This window comes from Artibeus jamaicensis, unplaced genomic scaffold (genome assembly GCF_021234435.1).
Source record: "Artibeus jamaicensis isolate MK-2021 breed Jamaican fruit bat unplaced genomic scaffold, CSHL_Jam_final contig_548, whole genome shotgun sequence".
Taxonomy (NCBI): Eukaryota; Metazoa; Chordata; class Mammalia; order Chiroptera; family Phyllostomidae; genus Artibeus; species Artibeus jamaicensis.
In genome coordinates, this window is record NW_026521883.1 from 17682243 (window position 1) to 17709315 (window position 27073).

Genomic DNA, 27073 nt, shown 5'->3' on the forward strand with positions numbered 1-27073 from the left:
TTTCTCAGGACGCACAGCTGACTTCTGTAATTTCTTAAATCAGCTGGACTTCCATGCTGTCGCAAATTCCCAAGTAATACAAAGGCTATCTTGCAAATACAAAATGAATTTGGGCAAATAAAAAGAAAGATTACTTCAGTGCAGGACCTATGGGCAGTAACAAGAGACTCACTGTTCCCCAAGGAACTGGGAAGATGATGGGAGACTTCCAGTGGACAATGGTGAGCTTAGCTCTTGCAGGTCAACTGGCCAGAGGGGAAGAATGCTGATGCAACAATCCCAACAACATCACTGCATCCAGTGAAATCAGGAACAGAGTGGAGACAGGTGAGGAGTGAGAGGAGCATTAAAATAGCCCAGGGTTCTGAGCGGTTCTGCAGCTTTGCCAGTCTGACAGCAACTAGCTTAACTCTCTGGATAGGGTCTCCTCTGCTGGGCAGGAGGAAAGGCTGTCAAAATTAGAATGACTGTGGGGCTGCACCATCTCAGTGGCTAGATCCTTTGCAATTCAATGAGACTGTTGTTCCAGACACAATGCTAGAGTCAGCAACAAATATGGAAATGTAGCTGCCTGCCTGGCAGTTACGACTCAGTTGGATTGTTCTAATGTCCAGCCAAAAGTCCTTCTAGCAGGCCACAATTCGACTCATTCATGGTTTTCTAGTTTACACACTAATGATCAGTGAGAATCAATCAGTAGATAAGTGTGTTGCCAGCACCTACTAGACACAAATTCTATTGAATAAGGTCTATTAAGTCATTTAATGAGGAACACAATAAGTACAATCAGTGGCATATTACGTTGCTAGTGTCTGAGGTGAACCTTAGATAGGATGCCTCTTTTTCCATAAAAGTTTTAGACTTTCTATTTATATTCATGTGAGCTTGTTCCCATAAAAATAATTACTACACTAAATTCTTCCAGTCCCTCACTAAATGTACAAACTGTCATCAGCTCAATCAAACTGCAAAAGCATCTGCTACTCGGAAGACAAGGGGAATTGAATTTAAGTCTGAACAAAATGGCATTAAGCCCCGGTAGGCTCCCTGCCCTTAAGAAAAAATAAATGTTGAACAGGGGCTCAGCTCAAACACCAGGAAGGTGGGCCTTTCCTGGACCCCGATGCCCTCCATCTCGCAGCAGCCCTGCGTGTAATCACCCACAAATAATATAGGCTCTTTATCTCAAAAATGAACCATTTTCATGTAATTGAATTTTTCTTTTCATTTCAGGTAGTTTTGTATGTAATGCTCGGGTAGCCACCTAACCCACTTGGATCCAGCACCATCACATAATAGAAAATATGTCATGGTTTTTCATCTTTAAACATCAAGTACACATATGTAGTTTTCTCTCATGAATCACATTTTACTTTCTTCCATATTGCATCAGTGAAGTAAAAAGCCAGTTTTCTCACATTTTTTTCTCCATTGATATGTAAAGTTCAAACTAGAGTTTCTAATCAGCATCAAATCACAAGTGTATCTATACTGAGCTGACCTAACTTTAGCCAAAATGAAAGAAAGATGAATTTTCAATTTGCTTTTAAACATATATATGATTCTTGTTGGACCATTTAATATCCTGAAAATAGCTTGTGATTTTCTCTTAGTTTCTATACACATATACAGTCATCCAGAATCCTCAAGTTGAAACCCATTACCAAAGAGATAAGACTTTAATTTTTCTGTATGCATTATTTTTATACGACATGCACTGAAGACCTAGAGTAAATTTTTGTAAATAAATTATGTTAGCAAGAACATGTTAAGTTCTATTAGAAAATATAACTCAGCCAGATTACCCGAATAGTCTTTTAGCTGCTCTTCTCCCTACTAGTCTCACCCCCTCCAGTTAATTCCCTCTTCTGCAGCCAGAGCCACCTTCCTAAAACACAAATCTGACCATGCCACGCTCCTGCTTAAAATTCTCCATGGCTTTATGTTTTCTTCAGAATAAATTCAAACTCCTTAGCTTGTCTTACAAAGCATTGCTTTCCTCTTTAGCCTTATCTATCACCAGTGAATGGAAACTATTTGTACTCCCTGCTGCTCTATTATTAATAGCAAATGATTTGTGACATGCCTCCCCCTTAATTAAGCCTCATGATCAGCTCAGCACTGAGGCTGGTCTGTCACAGTTGCTGCAGCCTCCAGTTCTGAGAGGGCTCAAACTCTCTATACCTCTGAGTTGTGCATACGCAGGGCACTCCTTCACTGGTAACACTCTTCTGCCTTTGTCCCTCACCATGCCCCATCTTTCTTTTTCCTAATATTCCTCGCATGCTTTATTCTTACTTATCCTTTACATCTTCTTAGAAGTCACTTCCTTCTAAAAGCCTTCCTTGATCCCTGACTACCCACAGGGCATTACTTGAGCCTCCTACGTGTTCATCCAACACACTAGCCCCTTCTCTCTCAGAGCACTTTCCACATGTATTGTAATTGCCCCTTTACTTTTCTGAGTTATGCAATAGATCAGTGATTTTCAAACACAAGTGTGCATTAGAATCAACTGTAGGGCTTGCTAAAACACAGATTGCTGGACCCTACTCTCAGAGTTTCTGATTTAGTAACTCCTCGGGGGAAGGGCTGCCTCTGCTGTGTCTTTCTAGCAAGTTCCCACATGGTGTTGATGCTGCAATCAGTGAATATATTTTGTGAACCCTTTGAAAGCAAGGCTTTGAGTTATTCATTCTGGTATACCTAGCATCTAGAATAATGACTTATATGCAAGAGAAAGCAACAAGTACTTATTGCATGGATTGGCAAATTCAGGGGGTTTAAAATCACCCTACATGTAGAGATAAGGTGTGGTAAAGAAAAATGTATCCTCCGTGCTTCCCTAGCTCAGTAATGGCTTTATTTCCTAGTACACCAATATCTCCCACTACCACCACTAATTTTTCACATAATTGGATATTGGATATTTAAATCGATTAAGAAAATAATCTAGATTGCATAGTGATTAAATACAGAATCCCTTTAGTCCTTTTTAATACTTTATTTCTTTTTAAAAAAATTTTTTATAGAGAGGGGAAGGGAAGGAGAAAGAGAGGGAAACATCAATGTGTGGTTGCCTTTCACACGGTCCCCAGTGGGGACCTGGCCTGCAACCTAGACATGTGCCCTGACTGGGAATCAAACCTCGACATTTTGGTTCACAGGCCACGCTCAATCCACTGAGCTACACCAGCCAGGACTGGTCCTTTTTAAAACTAATAGAATCAGATGTTTTTAGTCAATACCATAACTAGCATAGTCAGGCCTGAATGGCTTTTGATGATAATCAGGGAAAGACAAACATTAATTTTTTTTAAAAAATGAAAAAATGTATTTTGTAAGAAAATGCTATTCCAAGAACAAAGAGACTTTATATGTCAAGCACGGAATAGTTTACCAAAAGATGAGAGCATTTGTTTGCCTGTTAGTTTGCATTCTCACCCCCGCCTGCTTGCTCAGTGATTATCTCTCTCTAATCTAAGTCTCTCCTAAAAAGTTTACATCTGCAATTTATCTATTTTTGGAGGCTTGAAGTTTGTTTTGTTTTAAAGTATAGGGGCTTGATAAAACCTCTTAATTCTGCTTTTTTAAAAAAAATATATTTTATTAATTATGCCATTACAGTTGTTCTATTTCCCCCTTCATTCCCCTCCACCGTGTAAACCCCTTCCCCCATTATTCCCCACCTTTAGTTTATGACCACGTGTCTCAAGTTCTTTAGATTCTATATTTCCCATACTATTCTTGCCCTCCCCCCTATCTATTTTCTACCTACCGTCTATGCTACTTATTTTCTGTACCTTCTCCCCCCTTCTCCTTCTCCCACTCCCCTGTTGCTAACCCTCTATGTGATCTTCATTTCTATGGTTCACTCCTGATCTAGCTGTCCTCTTAGTTTGCTTTTGTTTTAGGTGTGGTTCTTAATAACTGTGAGTTTGCTGTCCTTTCACTGTTCATCTTTTTTATCTTCTTTTTCTTAGGTAAGTCCCTTTAACATTTCATATAATAAGGGCGTGCTACAAAGTTATGTAAAAATATGTAGTCCTAAAAATTAACTTTTTTTTTTTTAGGATTTCAGGTAATGAGGTTAAAATAGAAAATATAGTAAATCATTTTATCCCTAAAGCTGAACTTGACAACTATTTTGAAATTTAATATTTTATGAAAACAGCTTATAAGTAGACTTATTACATACTATAAGAAAACAAGTTTTTAAAAAAATATTCTTGCCCTGGCTGGTGTCGCCTAGCGGATTGAGCATGGGCCCGTGAACCAAAAGAATCGCAGTTCGATTCCCCATCAGGGCACATGCCTGGGTTTCAGGCCAGTTCCCAGCAGGGCGAGTTCCCAGCAGGGGATGCACCAAGAAGCAACCATACATTGATATTTCTCTCCTTCTCTCCTTCCCTTCCCTTCTAAAGATAAATAAATAAAATTAAAAAAAATATTCTTTAGGCTGTATTTCAGAAAGAAAAGGGAAACAGCAAAAATGTTATTGGTTAATTTAATTATATGCTATAATTCATACTTAACTTTTATTTCTAAACTTGTGATGAATCATTCTTGAAAACAATATTTCCATCAAATTTCACATCAAAATAAATTACTTGTGATAAATAAGTATTACTATCTACTTGTGGGGGGCTTTGGCCAGAGCGCTCGTCACACTTCCGGAGGGCCACCAAATGCTCTCGGTGAACATAGGCCAGGGGAGGCCATCTGTGTGCTCACTCCCACTTCAAGCACTTCAGAAAGCAGCTTATATACTTGTCTGCAGCCCAATATTCACAGCTGTCCCTGGGGGACACCTCCAGACCACCTAGTTTGGAGGCCGGCAGCACTTATGACTGTGGCCCCACAGGACTGTATATTACTTGCATACTGTAAAAGCTTCTGCCTGGGGGCCTGGCTTCCAGTCAGCCTGGAACTGGCTGCTGAGTGAGATTCCCACATCTGGGGTACCGACAGGTCTTGTCATCCCCTCCACAACTGGGAAATATTAAAAATAAAATAGGCCGCTTGGGCAATCTCAAATGTTTGAGAGACAAACCACAGCTCTCTAAGCTTGAAAGACATCTTAAGGAGCAATGTTGCGCAATAAGATTCATCTTCTACATGAGGACACTCCTCCAAAACATTTGATCTGCACAGACATTTTTCCAAAGACATACAAAAGGCCAACGGGTACAAGAGAAGATGTTCAATATCATAATATCGCTAATCATTAGGGAAATCACAGTGACATAACTTCGCATCTGTTGGATGGCAAAAAGACAAGAATAAGTATTGGCAAGGATGTAAAGAAAAGGGAACTCTTCTACACTCTTGGTGGGAATGAAAATTGGTGCAGCTGTTAGGTAGGATAGATAGTAAACCAAGGCAGGGAGGAGGAGGGAGACATGTCTCACCCACTAACTTAGCAGTCCCCAGCCTGGTCCGATAATATTACCAGGTGTTCCAACACCATAAGAAACACCATGCTAGCACTGGAAGGAGGGGAGCCCTTGAAATTCTGTATGTATCATTTCTATAATCTGGGAAAGAAAGCCTTTGAAACTGTACATTCATCCCAAGGTCTAGAAGGGGGATAAGGGGGTCCACAGTACCCAAAGAAGAAGTCCATAAAACAGCTTTGCTTAATTGCCTACCTCTGGTCACTGTTTTATGAAGCAATCCCTAGTGCTTGTAAAAAGAGTCCATAAATAACTTTGGGTGACTGCCTCTTGTCACATATCTGTTTTACAAGATGAACAAGTGGGGTCTGGAGTGAGATAAGGATTCAGGCTAATAGATCCCCACACATAGGTACGTTTGGGTAGTCACGTGCCCCCCCGGGGGCGGGGACCTGGTGCCACTTTTACTCATCAATCCATATGTAACTCCTTCACCCCCAACCCACCAACTATATAAGTCCTCAAGACAAAGGACCTGATGTTCTTGCTTTATATCTCCACCGTGGCAAGGCCCATTCTCTTCCATGAGAACATAGCACCAATTAACCCTGTTTACATGCTAATAGACTTACTGATCTGTAATTCTTCACTGAGTCAGCAAGAAGAACCAAATTTCTCCCATAATATAGCCACTAGTAAAAAACCATATGGAGGTTTCCAAAACATAAAAAACAAAACCACTGTGTGATTAAACAATTCTACCTCTGAATATTTATTTGAAAAAAATCTAAAACACTGATTAGAAAAGATATATGCACCTCCATGTTCATTACAGCATTATTTATAGTAGCCAAGATATGAAAGCAGCCTGTGACCACAATAGATGAATAAGAAGATGTAGTACATATATACAATGGAATATTAGTCATAAAAATAATGAAATGTTACCATTTGAGATAACATGGATGCATTGTATTAGATGAACCAAGTCAGAGACAAACACCATATGATTTCACTTATATGTGAAATCTAAAACAAAACAAAATAAATGGACAAACAAAATAGAAACACACTCATAGATACAGAGAACAAAATAATGGTTATTAGATGAGAGGGGGGGTTAGGGTGATGGATGAAAAAGGTGAAGAGATTAAGAAGTAAAAATTGCCAGCTGTCAAAATAGTCACAGAGATGTAAAGTATTGCATAGAGAATATAATGAATGACATTGTAATAACTGTGGATGGTGCCAGTGTATACTTGGACTTCTTGAGGTGGTCACTTTGTAAGGCATATAAATGTTTAACCACTGTGCTGTATACCTGAAACTAGCATAGTATCATATGTTGATATTGAAAATATATCTAAAAAGACATGTTTTTATATCAAAGTTCCATTATGTAAGCAAGTATTTATTGATTTCTGTTACTGTATGTGAGGCACACTGTTATATGCTATAAATTCAATACTAAAACAAATAGAGTTTCTGCTTTCATTATACTCAGTGTTTACTGTGGGCATTACACAAGTTAAAGGACATTCTAGCACACATACAAAACGTGATACCCAGATCACAAGTTTATATCATTTCTAGTAGAAATGGAAGAGTAGAGGAAAGGAGAGCATTCTGTTTTTTAAGAGCACAGACTGGAAGTTGCACATATCACTTCTACCTCAAACATATTCCTTATAATATTATTTGTAAAAGTGAGACATTGGAGTTGGTAAGTAAACTGTTGTGTAATAATGTGACACATAACTGTAAAAAAAAATAATAAAAAACCCTGTATCTAACTGTATCAGCATAGGTTCTTAAAAAGGAATATTGATCTTTAAAAATTTCAAACCTACCAAATAGCACTCAGGCAGTCTGGTTCTAGAGTTAGCACATGTAACCATACCACTGTACTACTTGTTTCTACAACATAGTACGTGAGAGATTTATGGAGATGCAGACAGCACCACAAATGGATAATAGACATGTATAATAAATGTACATACAGATGAACCAGAAAGCTAATATCAAATTCATAATACAGATTGCCTCAGAGGTAAGAGACAAGGGAATTTGATTTGGGAAGGAAACAAAGAGACTCTAAACAAAATGTGTGATTTTCCATGGATGGATGAATGGATAAATGAAAAGATAGACGGATGGGTTGACAGGTGGACAGATAGACAGATATTCAGTGCTATTAATGCTAGGCACTAGTGCAGGTTCTGAGGACACATTAGGGGGGAAAATGATAGTTTTTAAAAATAGAAAACAAGCAAATAGACTTTAAACTATTTTGTTTTATCCTCTCCTGGAAGATTATATAAAAATAAAACCTGAAACCTGAAGGTTGCTTTAGGGACATGAAAGAACACCAAGGAAAATTAGTTGGATGATCTTAAATAGTGATTATTACTAAGCTAGAACACACCCATTTCTATATTAAGTCTACATAAAGGGACCCTCTATTTGTGGAATGGGAAGGAACGACTGTTTAAAATGCCAAAGCACAAATTTTAAATTTAAAAAATTGATCAATTTGATTACATTAAAATTGAGATTTTCTCATAAGCATATACCATGGCAAAAAATATAGAATGATGATGGGTTGTGTAGTATCTTTGCCATGTCAAAAGCTGACAAAGGACTAAGAAATGCCAGAATATTAACCAGAAAAAAGATAATATTTTTTAAAAATTGGCATAAGAAGAGACAATTTATAAAATGGACACACAACAAGTAATAAGCTTATGAGATTTTAGACTGAATGTTAATGAACAAAATATAATTGTAACAACATTAGTCTACTTTATAGTTTGATTTCTTAGGTATCTCCCTGTAAGAGATGCATCACATACATCCTCAGTGAGACTGTAAACGCTCCTCTGCAAGTGTGCAGCCAGCCTCTGGAGACCACATGTCCATCCTGTTCTTCTAACTGTCATTATTTTGACTTCTCTGTCAGATCTAATTTCCACTTATATTCCAAGCACTGTTTTCATCTGGCTCTTCAAAACCACTTCGGGGAAAGTATGCTTCCCCATTTGAATAATCAAAATGATGCTGTGTCTAACAACCCTAAAATTCTTATTTTATTTTATTTTTTTGGTTTCAGGCATTAAATAATCTCAAAAAAACTCAGATAAAACAGAAGTAGCATAAGTATAAAAAATATGTCCTAATGAAGAAAATGATGCATGAAGAGGTCAAGTAGCTCATCCAATGCCACAAAACTAATAAGCCATAGAGCTAAATTTTAAACTTGTGTTTTGATATCAGAGATCAAATTCTAGATTATAGTTTTGGAAATGGGGTTGTTACATGCATAAGTAACATAATGCTGTTTTTATAAACTTTGTTTTTAATTGATTATATTATCAACTCAATTCTGTGTCAGGCACAGCACTTGAATATTGGGGCTACAGAGCCAAAACTGACAGCCTACTGGGAAAGATAGGCCAAATAGATAATATATTATGTGCCTCATAAATTCAGCATGATAAGTGCACTTGGTGGTGACATATCAGAGTATTATGAGCGCTGAGAGCTGAAACACTTAATTCAGACAGGAGAGGCCCTTAAGGCCTTCTGAAGAACAGTTCAGAAAAGGTAGCTAGCCATGAGGGGTATTGGGCAGGGGAAGCAACTTTAGGCAGCTAGAGACCATGCAGACAAAGACATCAGCAAGTTTAGTGTGCTGTATCATAGGGTATAAGGTGAAAATGAGGTTGAAATGAGAGAAGATAATCAGAAGTCAGATATTGGAGGACTTTTGGATAATGGCAAAGAGTTTGGACTTAATCCCATGAATGGAGTTATAGACAGGATAGTCATATAAACATAAATATATATTAACTAGATATAATTAAGGTGGCAGGCTGGAAATGGATTTAGAAGTCTATTAGTCAAAGTAAGCCAAATTGTGCTATGGTAACGAATTTCCATATCTTGGTGAATTAATGCAGTAATGGATTCTTTCTTAAATATCTAAAGTCCAAGCCCTGGCTGGTGTAGCTCAGTGGATTGAGCACGGGCCTGTGAACCAGACAATCGCGGTTCGATTCCCAGTCAGGGCACATTCCTGGGTTGCAGACTGGTTCCCTGCAGGCCAGTTCCCAGCAGGGGATGCACGAAAGGCAACCATACATTGATGTTTCTCTCCCTCTCTCCTTCCCTTTCCCTCTAAAGATAAATAAATAAAATATTAAAAAAATATATCCAAAGTCCAGAACTGGCTGGATAGCCCTCCTCCATCTGGGAGCTATACCATCAGAAATGTGTGTCCTTCCAGGCTACTGAAGCAGAAGAGAGTTGGAGGGAGTTTTGACAGGTTGAGACCGATGAGGGTTTCATCAACTCCTCCCACACGTCATCTTCCTGAACCCTGCAGCATGACCCAGTACAACTGCAAGAGGCTTCAGGCAAGACTGAGAGTCTACCACAGAAGAGAGTACTTCTTTCAGTCTTGTTTACAACAGGCCAAATATACCTACATGCTTATGGTTTGAGAAAATTATTGTGTGTTCATTTATCCACTTTACTCAATGAATGCTCTTTTGAGTATCTACTGTGATGCAGGTGCCGTCATAGCACCAGGAGCACAGCGTCATTCATACCACTTTCCTGTGGGTAAACTTTTGCACAGCTCTCTACTCACAGGGTGACGTATGCAAAGGAGAGAGGAAGAGAATACGTGGGCTGGAACATGTAATGTGGGGCAAGTCCTGTTTCTTACAGGCCATTGTAAGGACTTTAAATTTGAAAGGACTTTAGAACATTCTGTGACATGGTCTGGCTTACAAATTTTTTTAATTACTGGTTTTAGAGAAAGAGAAAGAGAAACATGGAGTTGTTCCACTTACATATGCATTCATTGGTTAACTCTTGCGTGTGCCCTGACTGGGGATTAAACCACACCTTTGGCGATTCAGGACACTGCTCTAACCAACTCAGCTACCTGGCCACGGCTGACTTGTTAAATGGTTCATTCTTGCTGCTCTGTGGAGAACAGATGTCAGGTGGTAGGCTGGAAGCACTGAGAGCTCTTGGGAAGTTATGTAGTAATCCAACTGAGCAACAAAGGTGCCTCATACTAGACTGGAAGCACGGAGCTAGTGAAAAGTGGTCAGACTTTTAATGTATTATGAATATATTTAATTTTGTGAAGGTATTTAATTTCAAAGATACCATCATTGGAATTTGAGGGCAATTCCCATATATGGTATGAAGTAAAAAAAAAAAAAAGGCACTTGCTTAAGCTCCCAGGAAAATGAAGTTGGAGTCAACTAAGGAGAAATGAGCCTTAATCATCAAAATTATTCTGAGATGGTTTCAGAAGGGGTCTTGGAAGTATTAGTTTCCTAAACCACTCAGAACCAATGGGTGTCCCTTTAGAATTTCAAATAATAACTATTTTTATGGAAAAATCTTTTTTCTTAAAATGTAAAGCTTAGCTCCAAATAGTCCCAGAAATGTCAACATTTCATATAAAATCTATAGATCTTTCTACCTACAAAGAATACAAGTTGGTTAGCAAATTATGTATCTTTTTTTGAAAGACAAGTCAGCAAATATTAAAACTATATTAATTCATTTTGATGTAACAGTTTATTTACTTTTTGTCAAGGGCTTGTCAATGTTTTATGGAAACTTCCATATTTTTACATCTTTTATATAAATAAAACCATTATTATTATTATTACTAATGATTATATTAGAAAGACACTAAATAAGATATGCTACTTTACCTTGATTTACCTTCATTCACTATGTGTGCATTAGCAGAATGAGGTTATATTGACGCTGGATTTTTATGAAGGCAGAAATTGGGAGAACATTTTAGGAATATAGAGTAGGACATATGAATGCATGGATGTAAAAGAGGATGGTCAATTCATGGAAATAATAGACTTTAGGGCCCATGAGAGGGATCGTTTGGGTTTGAAGTTGCAAAGAGCAGGAAACTGGGACTGGCAAGGTCTGGTAAGATGGATAATAAAGCTATGTATGGGTAACTTATTAAAAGTTTCAATTTTATATTTTAGGTAAGATAAAGATGAAGTAAAAATGCTGAAGCATTTAAAAATGTTTTGGGGAGGAAGATGTAGAGTAGAAAACAGATGAAGGAAAAGCCACTGGAAAGCCGCACAAGGGGAGAGCAAAAGTGAGAGACAATTTAATCTCTAGAAATCTCAGAGGACTAAGTTTCTAAGCTACTGCATGTCTAGGAGGAATGACAGCTAAAGTTATGAATAATTATGTGGTTATACATTGCTTTGCCTCTGCAATGACAATCATCAGGCCTTAATTTTTTCTCCTATTAGGCTAAGGAATCAGTGACCACAGAAAGATTTAATACCATAAGAAACCTGTCTTGAAATCCAGCTGGAAAGAATCCTACTCATCTTCAACTTACATAGGCTTTATAGAATGTACCCCATTCAATTAACCTGGAAATTCCACAGGTAACCTGACAGTTCCACAGGGAAAACTGCATTCTTCAGGGAAATAGGCAATTGATACATGTTAAAAAGCCACCCCCTGAACAGCAGTTTTATAGAAGTAATAGCAATATATAAATCATAGCATACATTAGAAAACTTCTATGCAACCAAAAGACACATTGCATATAAAGAGGGAAATAATACATGAAATAACATAACCAACAAACAATATTCAGAATATATTTTAGAATTTTCTACAAATTAATAAGTAAAATACAAGGAAGCCAAGAGAAAAAAACAGGAAATGATTAATAGGCAATTCACAAAAACTAAAACTGAAGTATTCATTGAGCATATGTGAAAAGATGTTCAAAAACCAATATTAAATAGTATTCACCTCTGAAGGAGGAAGAAGAGAGGGGACTGAAGTTTGGAAGAAGTGCAAAGTGAAATGCTATTTTATATGTAACATTTAATACTTTTAAAAACAAAAGGCAGAGCAAATATTGCTAAATATTAAAATTTGGCCACCTAAATTGTAAATATATGCATATTTGATTTACTTTCTATATTTTTTGAAATATTTCTTAATAACAAGTTCACCACTTTATAAAAATTTCTCCAACTATCACTTTTATGAGGTAAATGATAAGGGAGGCAGTGTGAATTAGGGGAATAACTAGGAGCAGGAGGTAGAATCCTAAATCTATCTCCAAATCTGCCACTTGCCCACTATGTGACCTGGAGCAAATCACTTAATTCTTCTAAAACTGACTTCTCATCTGAAAAATTTGAATAATAATGTCCACTTTTACAACATAACAGTATTGTGAGGAGTGAATTGTTTCAAGAATATAAAAGTAATATCCTAATGTAAAGAAAATATATTAAAAAATCTCAAAACCTCCAGTTACTGTGAAATTAAATGAAAGTACTTTCCCATTTACTATCATTCTGAACTAATGGAAATAGACATTAGAAATAGAAAGACACATGTTTCTTCTTACCGGGTCTATTAGCTGGGAATAGAGTTCATGGCAGTTGTCAAAAATATACTTGTACGTAGAATCCAGGCAAGCTCTGACACAGTCCTTTACCACCAGGCTGGCCTTTGGGGGATTTTGCAGCTCCAGAACCTGACAGACAAATTATTTTCTTTATTTGAACAGAATATTGCAATCCAGTGTAAACAACTCAAACAATGTCAATAAATGCTTTTAGTTGATTTTTCTATGTTCAGAAAAATTTGGTCTTAGAAATGTTTTACATGTGTAAGGGCTCACTTTCACTTTATGATATTACTACTCAGTGGAAAAGTTCATAGTCATAAATATTCAAATAGTAAGACTTAAAGTGACTAATTGTATTATTCATTCACTTATTTTATTCAATCACTTGACAAATATTTATCATCTATTATATGCCAGATAATGGTTATACTGCAATGAACAAAAGAAACAAAAATCCCTTTCCTTGTGCATCTAAATTCTATTAAATAAAAAACAAAATAAATTATAAAATATATTATATGATGATGCACGTTGAAAATAAAAATAAAACAGAGAAGAGAGGATAGACGGTATTTCAGTAGAATAGAATTAATATAGAGGACAGCAATAGTACCTGAACTCAGAGAAGTAACAGGATGGAACCAGCAAAAAACCCCCATAAAAACTCTGTTGAAAGAACCATAACTTTGAGCAAAGTGGGAAGAAATTAGGCTGTTAGGGTAGAAGAACAAAATGACTTTACTTATCTTTTTAAAAGCTCCCTTATGCTGCCTTAAGGTGGGCTATGGAAAAAGTAAAGTGACCAGTGATATGAATAATGCTGTAATCAAGTCAAGGGAGGATAGTGCTTGGACTATAGTGGTAATCTAGGAGCTGACTGTTATAAGAAACCATATTTGGGTTAATTTTGGAAGAAAGAGCAGGACTTGCTTACACTGTATAACTTATATGAGAGAAAGAGAGGAGTCAGGACCCCAAGGTTTTAAGCTGAGAAACTGGTAGAGTGGAGGCGGCCTCAGGGTAGACAGGCAAAGCTGTGCTTGGGAGATCAGGAGCTCCGTTACACACAGGTTAAGAGTGAGAAGCAAGCGTGGTGTGTATATGAGTAGAGATCCAGTCGATGTCTGTATAAATGAGTCTAGAAAATAGAGATGCCTGGGTAATTCTAGCCCTGTGACATCAGGCAAATGAGATAGAATGAAGCAGGGAAGACAGGAAAAAAGCAGTGAAAACCAAAAAAGAGCAGCCAATGAGCTAGGAGGGAAACTAAGCAATAGGAAATCTAAAAAATAGAGTTTCCTGGAGGAAGAATTGATGAAATATATTAAATGATACTGAACACTATAGCATGAGGATCAAAATTTACCATTAGATTTCACAAAGTAATGCTCACTGGTGATTTGAGAAGATCAACTGGTGAAGTGATGGGATAAAAGTCTGATTGAAAAGAGTTCAAAAAATAAGGGTTATTTGAAAATCTAGTATTGTTAAAATTTCAGTTCTCTCCAAATTGATGTATAGATTTAATGCACTCTGAATCAAAATTCCAACAAGAACTAATATCACCTAAACAATTCCAAAAAAGAAGAAAAAAAGGTGGAGGACTCGCAGTATGTGATCTGCTATAAAGCTACAGTAATCAAGACAGTATGCTAATGGTGAAAATATAGAAATATACCCCAAATAAAATGGACAATTGGATAGAAATATACCCAAATAAAATGGACAATCACTAGAAAAAATGACATAGTAGATTTCATCAAAATAAAAATTTTTTTCTATTTAAAAATGAAAAGGCAGAGGATGGGGAGAAAATATTAGCAAGTAATGTACCTGATAATAGACTTGTATCTAGAGTACATAAAGAATTCTTATTACTCAAGAGTAAGATAAAATATAATGAAAACCAGGCAAAAACATTTCAATAGACTGTTTATAAAATAAACTCAGATGGCAAATCAGACCAAGAAAGAATGATCAGTCACATTAACTGAGAAAATTAAGATCACGATAAGACACTTCACTGCTATTAGAACTGCTAAAAGAAAGAAAAAGAAAAAATCAAAGCCATGGAAAATACCAAGAGCCAAGAGCCTCACTATCAGATTCAGAGCAACTGGAAGTGGAATTCTCACACATTGCTGTTGGGAATGCAGAACCCTACAACTGCTTTGAGAAACAATGTGCCATTTCTTGTAAAGTTAAACATACATTTATCAAGTATGTTTATTTGATAACTATAATGTATTTACCCAAGGATTGAATGCTGGTGTTTACACTAAAATATACCTTTAGCCCATTGTATGTGCTTGCTTCCTCTGTTGAATATTAATTGACTGTAAAGGTGTGGATTTATTTCTGGGATCTCTTTTCTGTTCCATTGATCTATTTGCCTGTTTTTTATGACAGTACCATGCTGTTTTGATTAGTATGGTTTTATGGTATAGTTTGGTACTAAGTAGTGTGATTCCTCCACCTTTGTCCTTCTTTCTCAGGATCACTGTTCTATATGGGGCCTTTTGTGAGTTCATATAAATTTTTGAAATATTTGTTCTGTTTCTGTGAAATACATCATTGGAATCTTGATAGGAATTGCATTGAATATATAGATTGCTTTGTGTATTATTGACATTTTAATGATGTTAATTTTTCTATCCATGAACACAGTATGTGTTTCCACTTATTTGTATCTTCTTTATATTTTGTTTATTTCTTTCTTCAGTGTCTTATAATTTCCCAAGTACACATCTTTTAAAACCTTGGTTAGACTTATTCTTAGGTATTTTATACTTTATGAAGCAATTGTGAATGGAATTCTTTCTTAATTTCCCTTATGATAGTTCATTATTGGCACATAAAAATGCAATAGGTTTCTGTTGTTCAATAAATGGTGTTGTAAAAATTGGACAGATATGTGCAAAACATGAAGCTTGACCACATTCTTATACCACACACAAGGCTAAATTCAAAATGAATTAAAGACTTAACTGTTAAAGCCAAAACCATACACATCCTAAAAGAAAACATAGGCAGTAAAATTTCAGACATTGCCCATAGCAATATTTTATCGGATATGTTTCCCCAGGCAAGGGAAACAAATAACAGATGGGACTACATCAAACTAAAAACTTTTTCACAGTAAAGGAAACCATCGACAAAATAAAAAGACAACCTACATATTCACCAATACATCTGATAAGGGGTTAATAACTAAAAGTTATAAAGAACTTATAAAACTTAAGACAATCCAATTTAAAACCAAACAATCCAATTTAAAAAATGGGCAAAGGACCTGAATAAACATGTCTCCAAAGAATACATACAGATGGTTAATAGACATATGAAAAGGTGCTCAACGTCACTAATCAGAAATGCAAATTAAAATTACAATGAGATATCATCTCACACCTGTCAGAATGGTTATCATCAATAAATCAAAGACAAGTGATGGCCAGAATGTGAAGAAAGGGGAACCTTATGTACTGTTAGTGGGAATGCAGACTGGTGCAGTCACTGTGAAAGCAGTATAGAGAAACCTCAAAAAATTGAAAATGGATCTACCTTTTGACCCAGTGATCCCACTTCTGGGAATATATCTGAAAGAACCCAAAACACTAATTCGAAGAACATATACACCCCTAGGTTCACTGCAGTGTTATTTACAATTGCCAAGATATGGAAGCAGCCTAAGTGTCCATTAGTAGATAAGTGGATAAAAAAACTACGGGACATTTACACCATGGAATACTAATCTGCAGTAAAAAAAGAACAAAATGTTACCCTTTGCTAAGCATGGATGGACCTGGAGAACATTATGCTAAGTGAAATAAGTCATGGAATGACAAATGCCATGATTTCACTCATATGAGGAATCTAATGAACAAACTTAACTAATAAGTAAAACAGAGATAGACTCATAGATGGAAAGAGGAGGACAGTTGGGTAGGGAGGAGACTAGGGGGTGGAGGCATTAAGGAAAAAAGAAAAAGGACTCATGGACATTGACAACAGTGTGGTGATTATGTGGGGAAGGGTAAGGATGTATAAAGGAGATAAATGATAGTAGAAAAATACAATAAAAATAAGAAACTTGGGTCTCACCATCAGTCTCTACACACTGTTTCAGCAACTGATGTCAGAAGACCAGAGCTGACATAAATTCTATTTGTTCCAGTCATCTAATGTAACTGATTTTAAACCAAATGAATTTTAATTGAACTTTAGAGAGTCTAAAGGATTGTTGATATATATAGTTATGTTTCCTGCTTCTCATATTATAAATTACCATTTTTAGTGCTTCTAGTGAAAAAATGATGAGCAACTGAACAGAAAAACTTATTTCTATTTTCTGTTTTTTTCTGTACAGGACTTTTCTGAATAAAGGTCATCAAACTGTCTTTCTAAGAGCAAAAATTATAGCCCAAGCCCTGCTAAGTAGATTTGGGAAAATTTTACATGAATTGTCCTGCTGGCCAAATTATGATTGTGGAGAACTTGCTGTTAAAGCAGAGGAGATATATATAAGAAATGTCTGCATAGCTTGGTAGCTAGTAGTGAAATGCTGTATATTAATAGTTTAAGCAATCAAATATACTCTTATGTAGACACTGCCAGTACTGCAAATGAAAGTGACCACAATTGGGGTAAACTTAAAGAGTTAGCTATTTTCTTTCCAAGAAAAAGTCAGCAAGACATCTGAGTTAAAAATGAACTAAGAAGTAAATGCCATTTCCATTTACCACTCTTAGGGATTTCTTTTTGTATGTGCCATGTCCACTTACTGGAGAGCTTTATTTAAAATAGGCTTAATTTAAAACTACATTTGAGCCAAATGTATCAAAATACCTAGTGTCTAGGATAATTCCTTTTCAACACACCTTCTGTTGGAAGACTCATTTAACTCAGATGAAGGCACTGCAGATTAATTGCTGAGGCTGAACGGTACTGATGAAGAGATGGGTAAAGTCTAAAAAGTTTTTGAACAGCAAAGGAAACCATCAACAAAAACAAAAAGGCAACTTACTGAATGAGTGACAATATTTGGAAAAGATTGATCTGATATAGTGTTAATATTAAAAATATATACAAAGTCATGCAACTCAATATCAAAAAATATCAACGATCTAACTAGAAAATAGGGAGAGCACCTGAGTAGACAGTTTTCTGGTGAAGACACACAGATGGCCAACAGGCACTTGAAAAGATATTCGACCTCACTAAGTATCAGGGGGACACGAATCAGAACCACCATGAGGTGCCACCTCCCACCTGTCAGAATGGCTGTTGTCAAAAAGACAAAAAATAACAAGTACTGACGTAAAGAAAAGGAATGCTTATGCACCGTTGGTAGAAATGTAAACTGGTGTAGTCATTGTGAAAAATAGTATGGAGTTTTCTTAATAACATTAAAAATAAAACTACCATATGACCCAGCAATCCCATTTCTAGAAATTTATCTGAAAGAACAAAACCCACTAATTTGAGAAGAATATGCATGTCTGTGTTCATTATGGCATTGTTTATAACAGCCAAGATATTGAAGCAACCTATGTTTCCACAGATAGATGAATAAAGAAGATGTACTACATACACACATAATGAAGTATTATTAGCCCTAAAAAAGAATAAAATCTTGCCATTTTCAAAAACATGGATGGAACTTGAGGGTATTATATGAGGTAAAACAAGACAGAAAAAGACAAATACCATATGATTTCACTTATATGTGAAATAAAAAACAAAAACAAAAACAAATGAACAACCAAAACAACACAGGAGCAGACTGATAGACACAGAGAAACAACCAGTGGTTTCCAGGGACCGGTATGGGGAAAAAGAGGCAAAGGAGTTTAAAGAGTACAGATTTCTAGCTATAAGATGAATAATCACAGGGAGGTAATAAACAGTATAGAGAATATAATAAAAGTACTGTAGTAACTGTGTGGTGATAGAAGGAGGTTAGACTTATCATCGCGATCACTTCGTAATGTATACAAATATCGAAACACTAAGTTGTCCATCTGAAACTATTATAATACTATAAATCTTCAATGAAAAAAAGAAAAGTAAAACCAGTTTTACCAGGATGTAAATGTGTTATATCACACTAAGTCAGTGACAGAAATAAAATAAATTACCTTCATCCTAAAAAAGGTGATACTCGTTAGCAGATCCACAGTTGATTTCAGGTCTTGCAGCCGCTCGGCATTGCTGGCAGGAAAGTTTTCCTGATCAATTAGGAAGCAAAAGAATGTACAAATTATCAGCATTAAGGCTCTGGGGGAATAATAAACTAAAACTAGTTTCCTGAGACCAATAATGGAAAGTAAGCAGTGGAAAAATTTTCAAATATTCCCATAGTAGTCTTACAATATTTTTATGATAAAACACTACAGAAAGTAAAAAAAAAAATCAAAATATTATCTTCTTAGTTTTAGGAAGGTATACCCTCTTATTTATTACCATAATGCAATAAAATATACAAAGCAATATTATTAATGCCTTGTGCTTATTAGTCTTCTTTGCTATAAAATAGTTTTGCTACTAAGAAGGGAAGACAACGTATATTTAAAAATACTTTTTATAATTCTCTCAAGATGGGTAATTCTTTTCAAAAATACTTTGGGAACTTTTCCATGTGCTACATTTACTTATAATCATGAGTAAATTTTATAAAGTTATAAAAATAAGGCTGTACTGTGTAGTCTCTCCTTGAAGTACTGTGGACTTTAACAAAAAGTTTCTCTTAGTATGCGTTGGTGAGACATGTCGTATAAAAATGGAGATGTCTTCAGATTGGCTTTTTAAATGGCCGTCTGGAAAATCACAGGTAACTTCTCGCTGTACATGAACTGGAGGAGAGCTGGGGTCTCAGTGACAGCAAATGGGTGAACTCAAGGCCCTCTGCCCCCAGGTATTTTTACTGCCCAGCACACCAGTTCTCTTCTCCTAGTGTTGGCCCCAGTTCACACATAAAAGGTGAGTTTGACAAAATTTGGCATTTAAAATGTCCAGAAATATGCAATTAAGATAGTCATCAATAAAAGACTAAAAAATGAATACAGGGGAAATACATGTGTACAGATATAAAAAGATGTTTAGGGTAAACTGTTAAGAATGGAATCCTTATTAAGATAGATTTTTTTGATAAATAAAATTGGTAACTAAAATGATATGTGTGGATTTGCACATGCACAAAGGGATATATCTGTGTGTACTTCACCTGGAAGTGAAGTACAAAATTGTTGACAATGAACTCTGAACAGCTTTAAGAAAGCATGCTTACTGATCTAGGAGTGTGTTAATTAGCAAGTCTACACAAGAATCTGAAAAGCTGGGGAAATATCGGCAGAATATCTCAGTAACAAGGGGTGGGCTTTCAAGATGAGGACTGGGACACATGTGTACTACATAAATTAGCTGAGAGCCACTCAATCTGACAGTTATTAAAAATTATAAAATTAAGCTACATACATGCACACAGTATTGCAGGCTTATGTGGGGCAGGGTACCCGAACACGGGACATAGGCTTGCTGACTTGGTGGACAATTCCAGTGTGACAGGAAATGAGACCCCATACTCAGAATTTTTATTTTTCATTACATTAATGAATACTTCTTTTACAATATGACAATAAATTTTCTGAGCCAAGCACAATAATTTCGTACATACCCTATACTTGGACAGGTCAATTCTTAAAGAGTTGTGCAACTGGTCTAGTAGTTTTATGAATTTTTCCCTCTGTACAAAGAAAACACAAAATAGGGAAATGAAAATAAATGGTCACTCTAAATGTAGTTCATACAACAATTCTATCAGTTATGGTCCCCATTTTACAGAAAGCAAGGTTCAGAAATATTAATGATTTCTCCAAGATCAGAGAGCTGCTATGTGATACAGCAGTGATTCGAACTAAAGTCTCTTTGACATGAAACTCACATTCTTTCCAATAAATCACACTGTCTCTCAGGAATGAATGAGAGAGTATCCAGAGAATTATGTACTGTAGGAAGAGTCCAGGCAACTAACTGAATTACCACTGTACTGATTCACGGCAGTACGAGTCAGGAAGAGAAAATATAACTGTGTCTCTACCCCCTCACACTAGCCCACCTGGCCAGAAATAAATTAGTTTTTAAAACATTTCTCCCTCCTATGGAAGTGAGAACAGCTGTTGTTTTTCAAAAACAATTTCAAAAAGCATTTTCATTTTGGTTACAAGTGCAGATTTCATAACCTGAAAGGATCTATTGCCTTTAACTTGTGTTTATAATTTAGTGCTAAAAGTGTATAAAATATCAGGCAAAAAAAATACTGATGCTTCCTCTGATGCTGACCAGTGTAGAACTGAACTCCTCATAGAGGAATTTAAAGATGATAAGAATAAGAAGTTTTGCTAATAAACATAAGGATAAAGTTCTGTGGATTAAATAAATTGGATAAAATAAAAATAACAAAGTCACACACAAACTTTACAGGTAGATAGTAAATTCACCATCCTGAGTCTCAGATTACTAATCCAAATTGTATGTGTAGACACACACACACACACACACACACACACACACACACAAGTAAATGACAGTAAATGTCTCTGCCTACATTAATATTCTGTATATACCAAACTGCACTTTGAAGATACTGGCAAAAGTGGAAACTTTTCCTAGTATTTTCATATACAAGGTGGATTTATGGGGTATATAATCTTATCCTTTGAAGTCACTGATCTTGATGAAGTGAGCTGAATATTAATTGAGTTGGTGAATTGTTCCTAAGTTGAAACTTCAATTTTTTTAAACAAACCACCTTCATCAGGTTTATACATCAGTGAACAAAGTTTGAATATTACCTCTGTGTTAACTCTTATAGAGGCAACACATGTATCTAAGAAATGAACCTTGCTTTCCAGAAGTTTTCTACTTGTTAGGCAGATTAGACTTTCCACTAAAGCTACTGAAAAACAGAGATGAGTGGATTATCTTAGATTTTTCCTTACCATTTCCATTATACCTTCTCAGGGAGGGCACAGCCTATGCTGTCCTTTATTGACCTATTCTCCCATGCATGTGGCTCAGTGGCTCTCAATCAAATTTTTAAAAAAATGAAACAGCTGCTATAATCATCAGTTTAAGCCACAGTAAAGTTAGTCATTCAAAGACTGTAAAAGAAAACGTACATGTCATATCTCTAACCTCTTTATCTGACTTTGGTGATTGGTACAAATCACTAAGACAGCTGACATGACTCTAGTCAACCACGTGCTGGCCCATGTCACGGACTCTGTTATATACACTGGGACCAATTATTTTGGTTGTCCGTCCCTTATCCATTCTTCTACCCTTCTTATAATGGAACTGCATGAGTCAAGTTTATCTGATATGAAATGCCCACCTTCCCAGACCTCTTTTCCTCTAGAAATGACCATATAGCCATAGTTTAGGCCAATGAAATATATACAGCTTATAAAAGGGCATGAACTCAGTTAAGCATATCATCAACGAATTACTACTTGGAAAGATTCTAAAATAGTGCTTGGCAGACAGTATTATTGTTTTCTACATAATTCTTTGTCAGGCTTTTTTCCCATAAGCTCTTTCTGTTTTTCTCCTTTTTCCCACCTGAAACTCAGACTAGATCCTTGAAGGTAAAACAGTTATCCTGTGACTATAAGATGAAAAGCTAAATAAATGGTAAGAATGGTGGAGCAAGAAGCTAGAGGGAGTCCCCATACCTCCTCACCCTAGCCATGTCTGCCTACCCTTTCAAACAATGACAATCCTGCTATAATAGCCCTGATTCCTTATTATGCCTGTATTTAGGTTACATGGGAAAATCTTATAAAGTTTGTCTGAGTCTCTGTTTCATACTGCTGAACAGAATCCAACCTGCTACAGATCACACATTTGGTTCCTACCTAGATCCTCAGTAACTGGCTGGAAAATTTACATTCAAGGAAGATAGAAAACTGGAGAAAACTGCCAGACTTGTCATGAAATCTCAAACAATACCAGATAATGTGAAATTAAAACTGTGCTGCTGATTGAATTTTCACAGAGATCCTTTAAACAGCAGGACAGTTTGAAATTTAATTTTATCTTCCATATTTTTATTTAACTACAGTGAGATTGCCTTTGCAAGAGCAGGGGAGGCCTACTGCTAGCACGGTGTGATTTATAGAATAAAAGACTGGGTGATTACAGAATGGTTCCCCTTAGGGCCATGCCACAACATCAGAAACTAAGTATTAGCAACTATCGGAAATTTAGGTTTAATTAGTCAATAAGCATAACTAGACCAGGGGACAGGAAACTGTCTAAAAAGAGCCAGATAGTAAATATGTTCAGCTCTGTGGCCTTTGTTACAACTATTAAACTCTGGGTGGTAGCATAGAAGTGCCCATAGACAATATATAAACAGATGGGCCTGATTTTTTCCAATAAAATTTTATTTATGAACGCAAATTTAAATTTCATATAATTTTTGTGTCAAAATATTAGTCTAATTTGATTGTTTTAACAATTTCAAAGTCTGAAAACCAGTCTTAGCTCATGAGCAATATAAAATCAGTTGGTGGGCCAATTTCGACACCTGGTCAAAGGGGAGATTTTGAGTAGAGAGAAGCTGTTGCAACCCAACAAATGCACTTTTAGTAGTTCTCCTTAGAATCTTGGGAACTGTGGAAGGAATAGCTCTTTCAAGGAGGGGGTGTAAAAACCTCTGCACCATTCTCAGCTTCTCTCTTGTATCCTTTTCTTTCTCAGTATCTCAGTCTGAAAGCAGGGCAGATTGAACCTGAAGCCAAGGACGCTTAAGCTTTAGGGTTACTTGCTCCAGTTTTCCTGGGAGGAACCCGGGCCATGTGCTCACGTGATCTTAGCTTTTTGTAACAGTTGAACAAAAAGGATGGAGATTATTCTGACCTGGACTGGCAAACTGTGAAAACTATTTTTTGCATCATACTGAAAGTAATCATTGAATAAGAAGAACAGAAACATTTCAAATAGAAGCAATGCAGAGACTATTTTAATAATTTTCGATAATCTCATTAATGTTGATCATATTCTTATTGATTTTTAGATTAATACTGATATCAACAGAGATATCATAACATTATAAAAATCTACTACAAGGATGCTATCAATAGTAAACAGCTTAATACACTAATAAATGTCATCAATTCAAAGAGCATTTAAGGAGTTACTTCATGGGCAAACTTGAAAAAAACTGAGATGTTATCATTCAGTGACCAAGAGCGCTTGGTGCTTCCCTGGGTTTGACTAACCACTGGACAGGCTTCTTCTTAACTACAGGTCCTGACCTCCTTTTTTATTTCTAGAGGAGTATTTTCCTTAGAAAACTAATAATTGTAAGTTTTTTCTCCATCCGTTTGGGATATAGATCTTTTAAAATACTTCTTCCCAGTTTTATAAACCACTCATGGGTGTTCTTTCTCAAGTACTACTTGAGAACCATCCTTCTGAAATGTAATTATTAGAGAGTACCCCTATCTCCCAGCCTCTGTGGGGAGGGGAGGCAACTAGTTTGGATGGGTGTCAATTAGCAAACACAGATGGCCTAACCACAGAAACAGACATTTACAAACTGAACTCAGTATGTTGGACTGCCCATTGGCAACCCTCCCCCCTGATATCTTCAGGTGCTTTCCCTCCCTCTCATTCCAACCTTGTTTCAGTGAGTGGAGCTCAGGCGGACCGCTCTCCCCTGTTGCAATAGCCCTACATAAATTCTGCTTTGACTGCTTAACTTTGTTGCGTACAACTTTTGCTTTGACATTACACATGAAACAACATAACATGAAACAACATTTGGAAAACAACAAATGTTTTCCAAAATTTGATGAGTCATTAAAAAAGTATGTGGCATTATGAAATGATTATGAAAAGAAAAAGACTTTCCTAAAGTATCAATTTAAAAAAAGTCTGATCAACTGTGCTAGAGAAGAGTGAATTATCTTTTAATGAAAATGTTATTTCGGATTTTTTGTTATATGAAGAAGTGACCCAGCAACTGCAGTCAAAAATTGTAGAAAAAACTCTTATAGAGGTGTGTCAATTAATAAAAACATTATGTTTTTTTCTGGACTTGGTAATATTTGTGAAATTTGTCATAACAAATTTAGAATTCATTGTGATTTATTTTTATTAGAAATAAATAATAATTTTATATAAAATTTTCTATTGACAATTTTGTATACTTCTTATTAAAGAGAGTCTGTACTTGAACAAGAAAAAAAAGTTAAAACAAAGTAAAGAGTCTCATCAAATTGTATAAGGTTTAGGCAGCACAAAAACTAGATCTATCTCTGTCCAGAACTAACTACTTGGCAAGTTAGAGAGAAACAATCTCTTCCAAAATGTTTTCCACACTCATTCCCTCCTTTACCACATCACTTCATTTTCTCTAAAGCAATATCTAGATGCAGCATCACTGTCTCGCCAGGGCCAGCGCACAGCCCTCTCACTAATGTCTGTCTAGTCCTTCTGTGTTCAATGCCAGGAGCTGGCTGACTCTTTCCTCCTTTCTCCAGTGTGGCTCCCTGTAGTTCTGAGGCTAGAAAACTAAATGGCATGTTTCTCAAACTCCTTTGCAGATAACATTTCTGCAGTTATCTTAGTTTCCGCCTATTAGATGCATGTGTACTGCCACCTTTGGAAAGCACACATGAGATGCAGCCACGTTCTGCTTCGTGGTTTAATTCTGCTGCTAAGTAAAGTCCTGGAGATACTCACTTCTCAGTCCCTGGTCACTAGCTTTGTGGTTATAAAATAACAGTTGCATTGGAAATGGAAGCCGCCTTCTGATTCTTCTTTCTGACTGTTAGAAAACTCATAGCTTCTCTTGCAAATCAGTTTCACTGTGATATTTTAAGTATTACAGAAGAAGGATCCTCCTCCAGTCCTTCAGATGATATTGTAAGCAACTAATTCCCTGAGCCAAAGTATTTTCTATTTAAAGTTGCAAGGATAATTTCTATTACTACAACCGAATTCTCTCTGATACACATTCTATCTTTCCCTCTGTAATATTTTCTCTACAGAGTGATCTTTGTAAGTCAAAGTTCTATCAAACTATACCCTATGCCTCCAGATGAAGTCCAAATGTTTTAATGGGCAATTTAATATCAACCCCCAAACACATGTCCTCATACTTCCATCTTTTATTCTATCTGCCATTTTCAGGAGGCAGGCTACCTTACACAGACTTATTTTAACTTATTTTGTATCTTTACTTGTCTTAACTCAAATGTCTGTCCAGCCTGAGGTAGTTTTTCTACTACTTCTTGGACATTGAAAGTATTATTCATTTCTAAAAGCCTTGTTCCTTCTGTCCAGCCTTCATGAGCCCCTGAAGAGAACCCATCACTTGCTTTTTGATTAATCTCAAAGCAAATTTGTGAGTATAAACTCCTTTGCACTTCTCACACTTTGGGAGTAATTTATGGTCATTCTTACATGTGGTTATGTGACTATCCTATAGACAGTAGAGGTCAACGTCTTTCCGTCTCTCTGAGAGATGACTGAAAGTACAGGCACTATGTACTTGCCATAATAGTGCCTTGCATAAGATATCACATATACATGTAGTAAATGAACAAGTGAACAAAAAACACACATAGAATGCCACGAATATTAGTATATTTGTTTTGCCTTGTACTGTTTATGTCAAAAAGAGTATATATATTCAAAAATTGAGTGAGATAAACATCACTTTTACTAATAATACATTTGCTATTTTTGTCTTAAGGGAACTCAATACATTTCTCAAAGACTTTTCTTCAAAACTGAATTATTGAACCCCACTTTATGAAGTTTTTATTCTTTCCCAACCCTTGATCTACCCATCATGTTTTCAACACCCAAGGAGATATTCTATCCAAAAAAGTTCTTTCACCTTCTTTACTCCAAGCAACCTTTGTCCTAGTGGTGTGCTGCTAAATCACCTTTCCAGAAGAAAAAAGCCTTGGTATTTAGCATTTTTCAATTTCCAAGATGTAAATACTCTCAATATTTCTACTTTTAAGGATGATTATGTTCAATGACCAGTTTGCAACATTTCTGAAAATGCAGCAATAATTGCCTTTGAACAGGTATAAACTAGCTCCAGTGGATCGCTGCTTCACACTCGATTTTCAAGTCTGCTCCCAGAGCTACATCTTGGATTTGAGAATGTCCCTTTAAAATCTTATGAAAATGAATGAATGAATGAATA

At 36.1% G+C, this 27073-nt stretch overlaps 1 protein-coding gene across 2 annotated transcripts in view; it reads right to left on the bottom strand.

Moving 5' to 3' along the window:
* UNC13C (unc-13 homolog C) overlaps positions 1-27073 on the bottom strand; it is a 491690-nt gene that overhangs the window by 211877 nt on the left and 252740 nt on the right. For both annotated transcript variants that reach the window (XM_053670097.1, XM_053670096.1), the window contains 3 exons: positions 20516-20584; positions 18981-19070; positions 12841-12969 (listed from right to left, as the gene is read on the bottom strand). In XM_053670097.1, coding sequence (XP_053526072.1) covers positions 12841-12969; positions 18981-19070; positions 20516-20584 — 288 coding nt within the window. The remainder of the gene's footprint in view (positions 1-12840; positions 12970-18980; positions 19071-20515; positions 20585-27073) is intronic.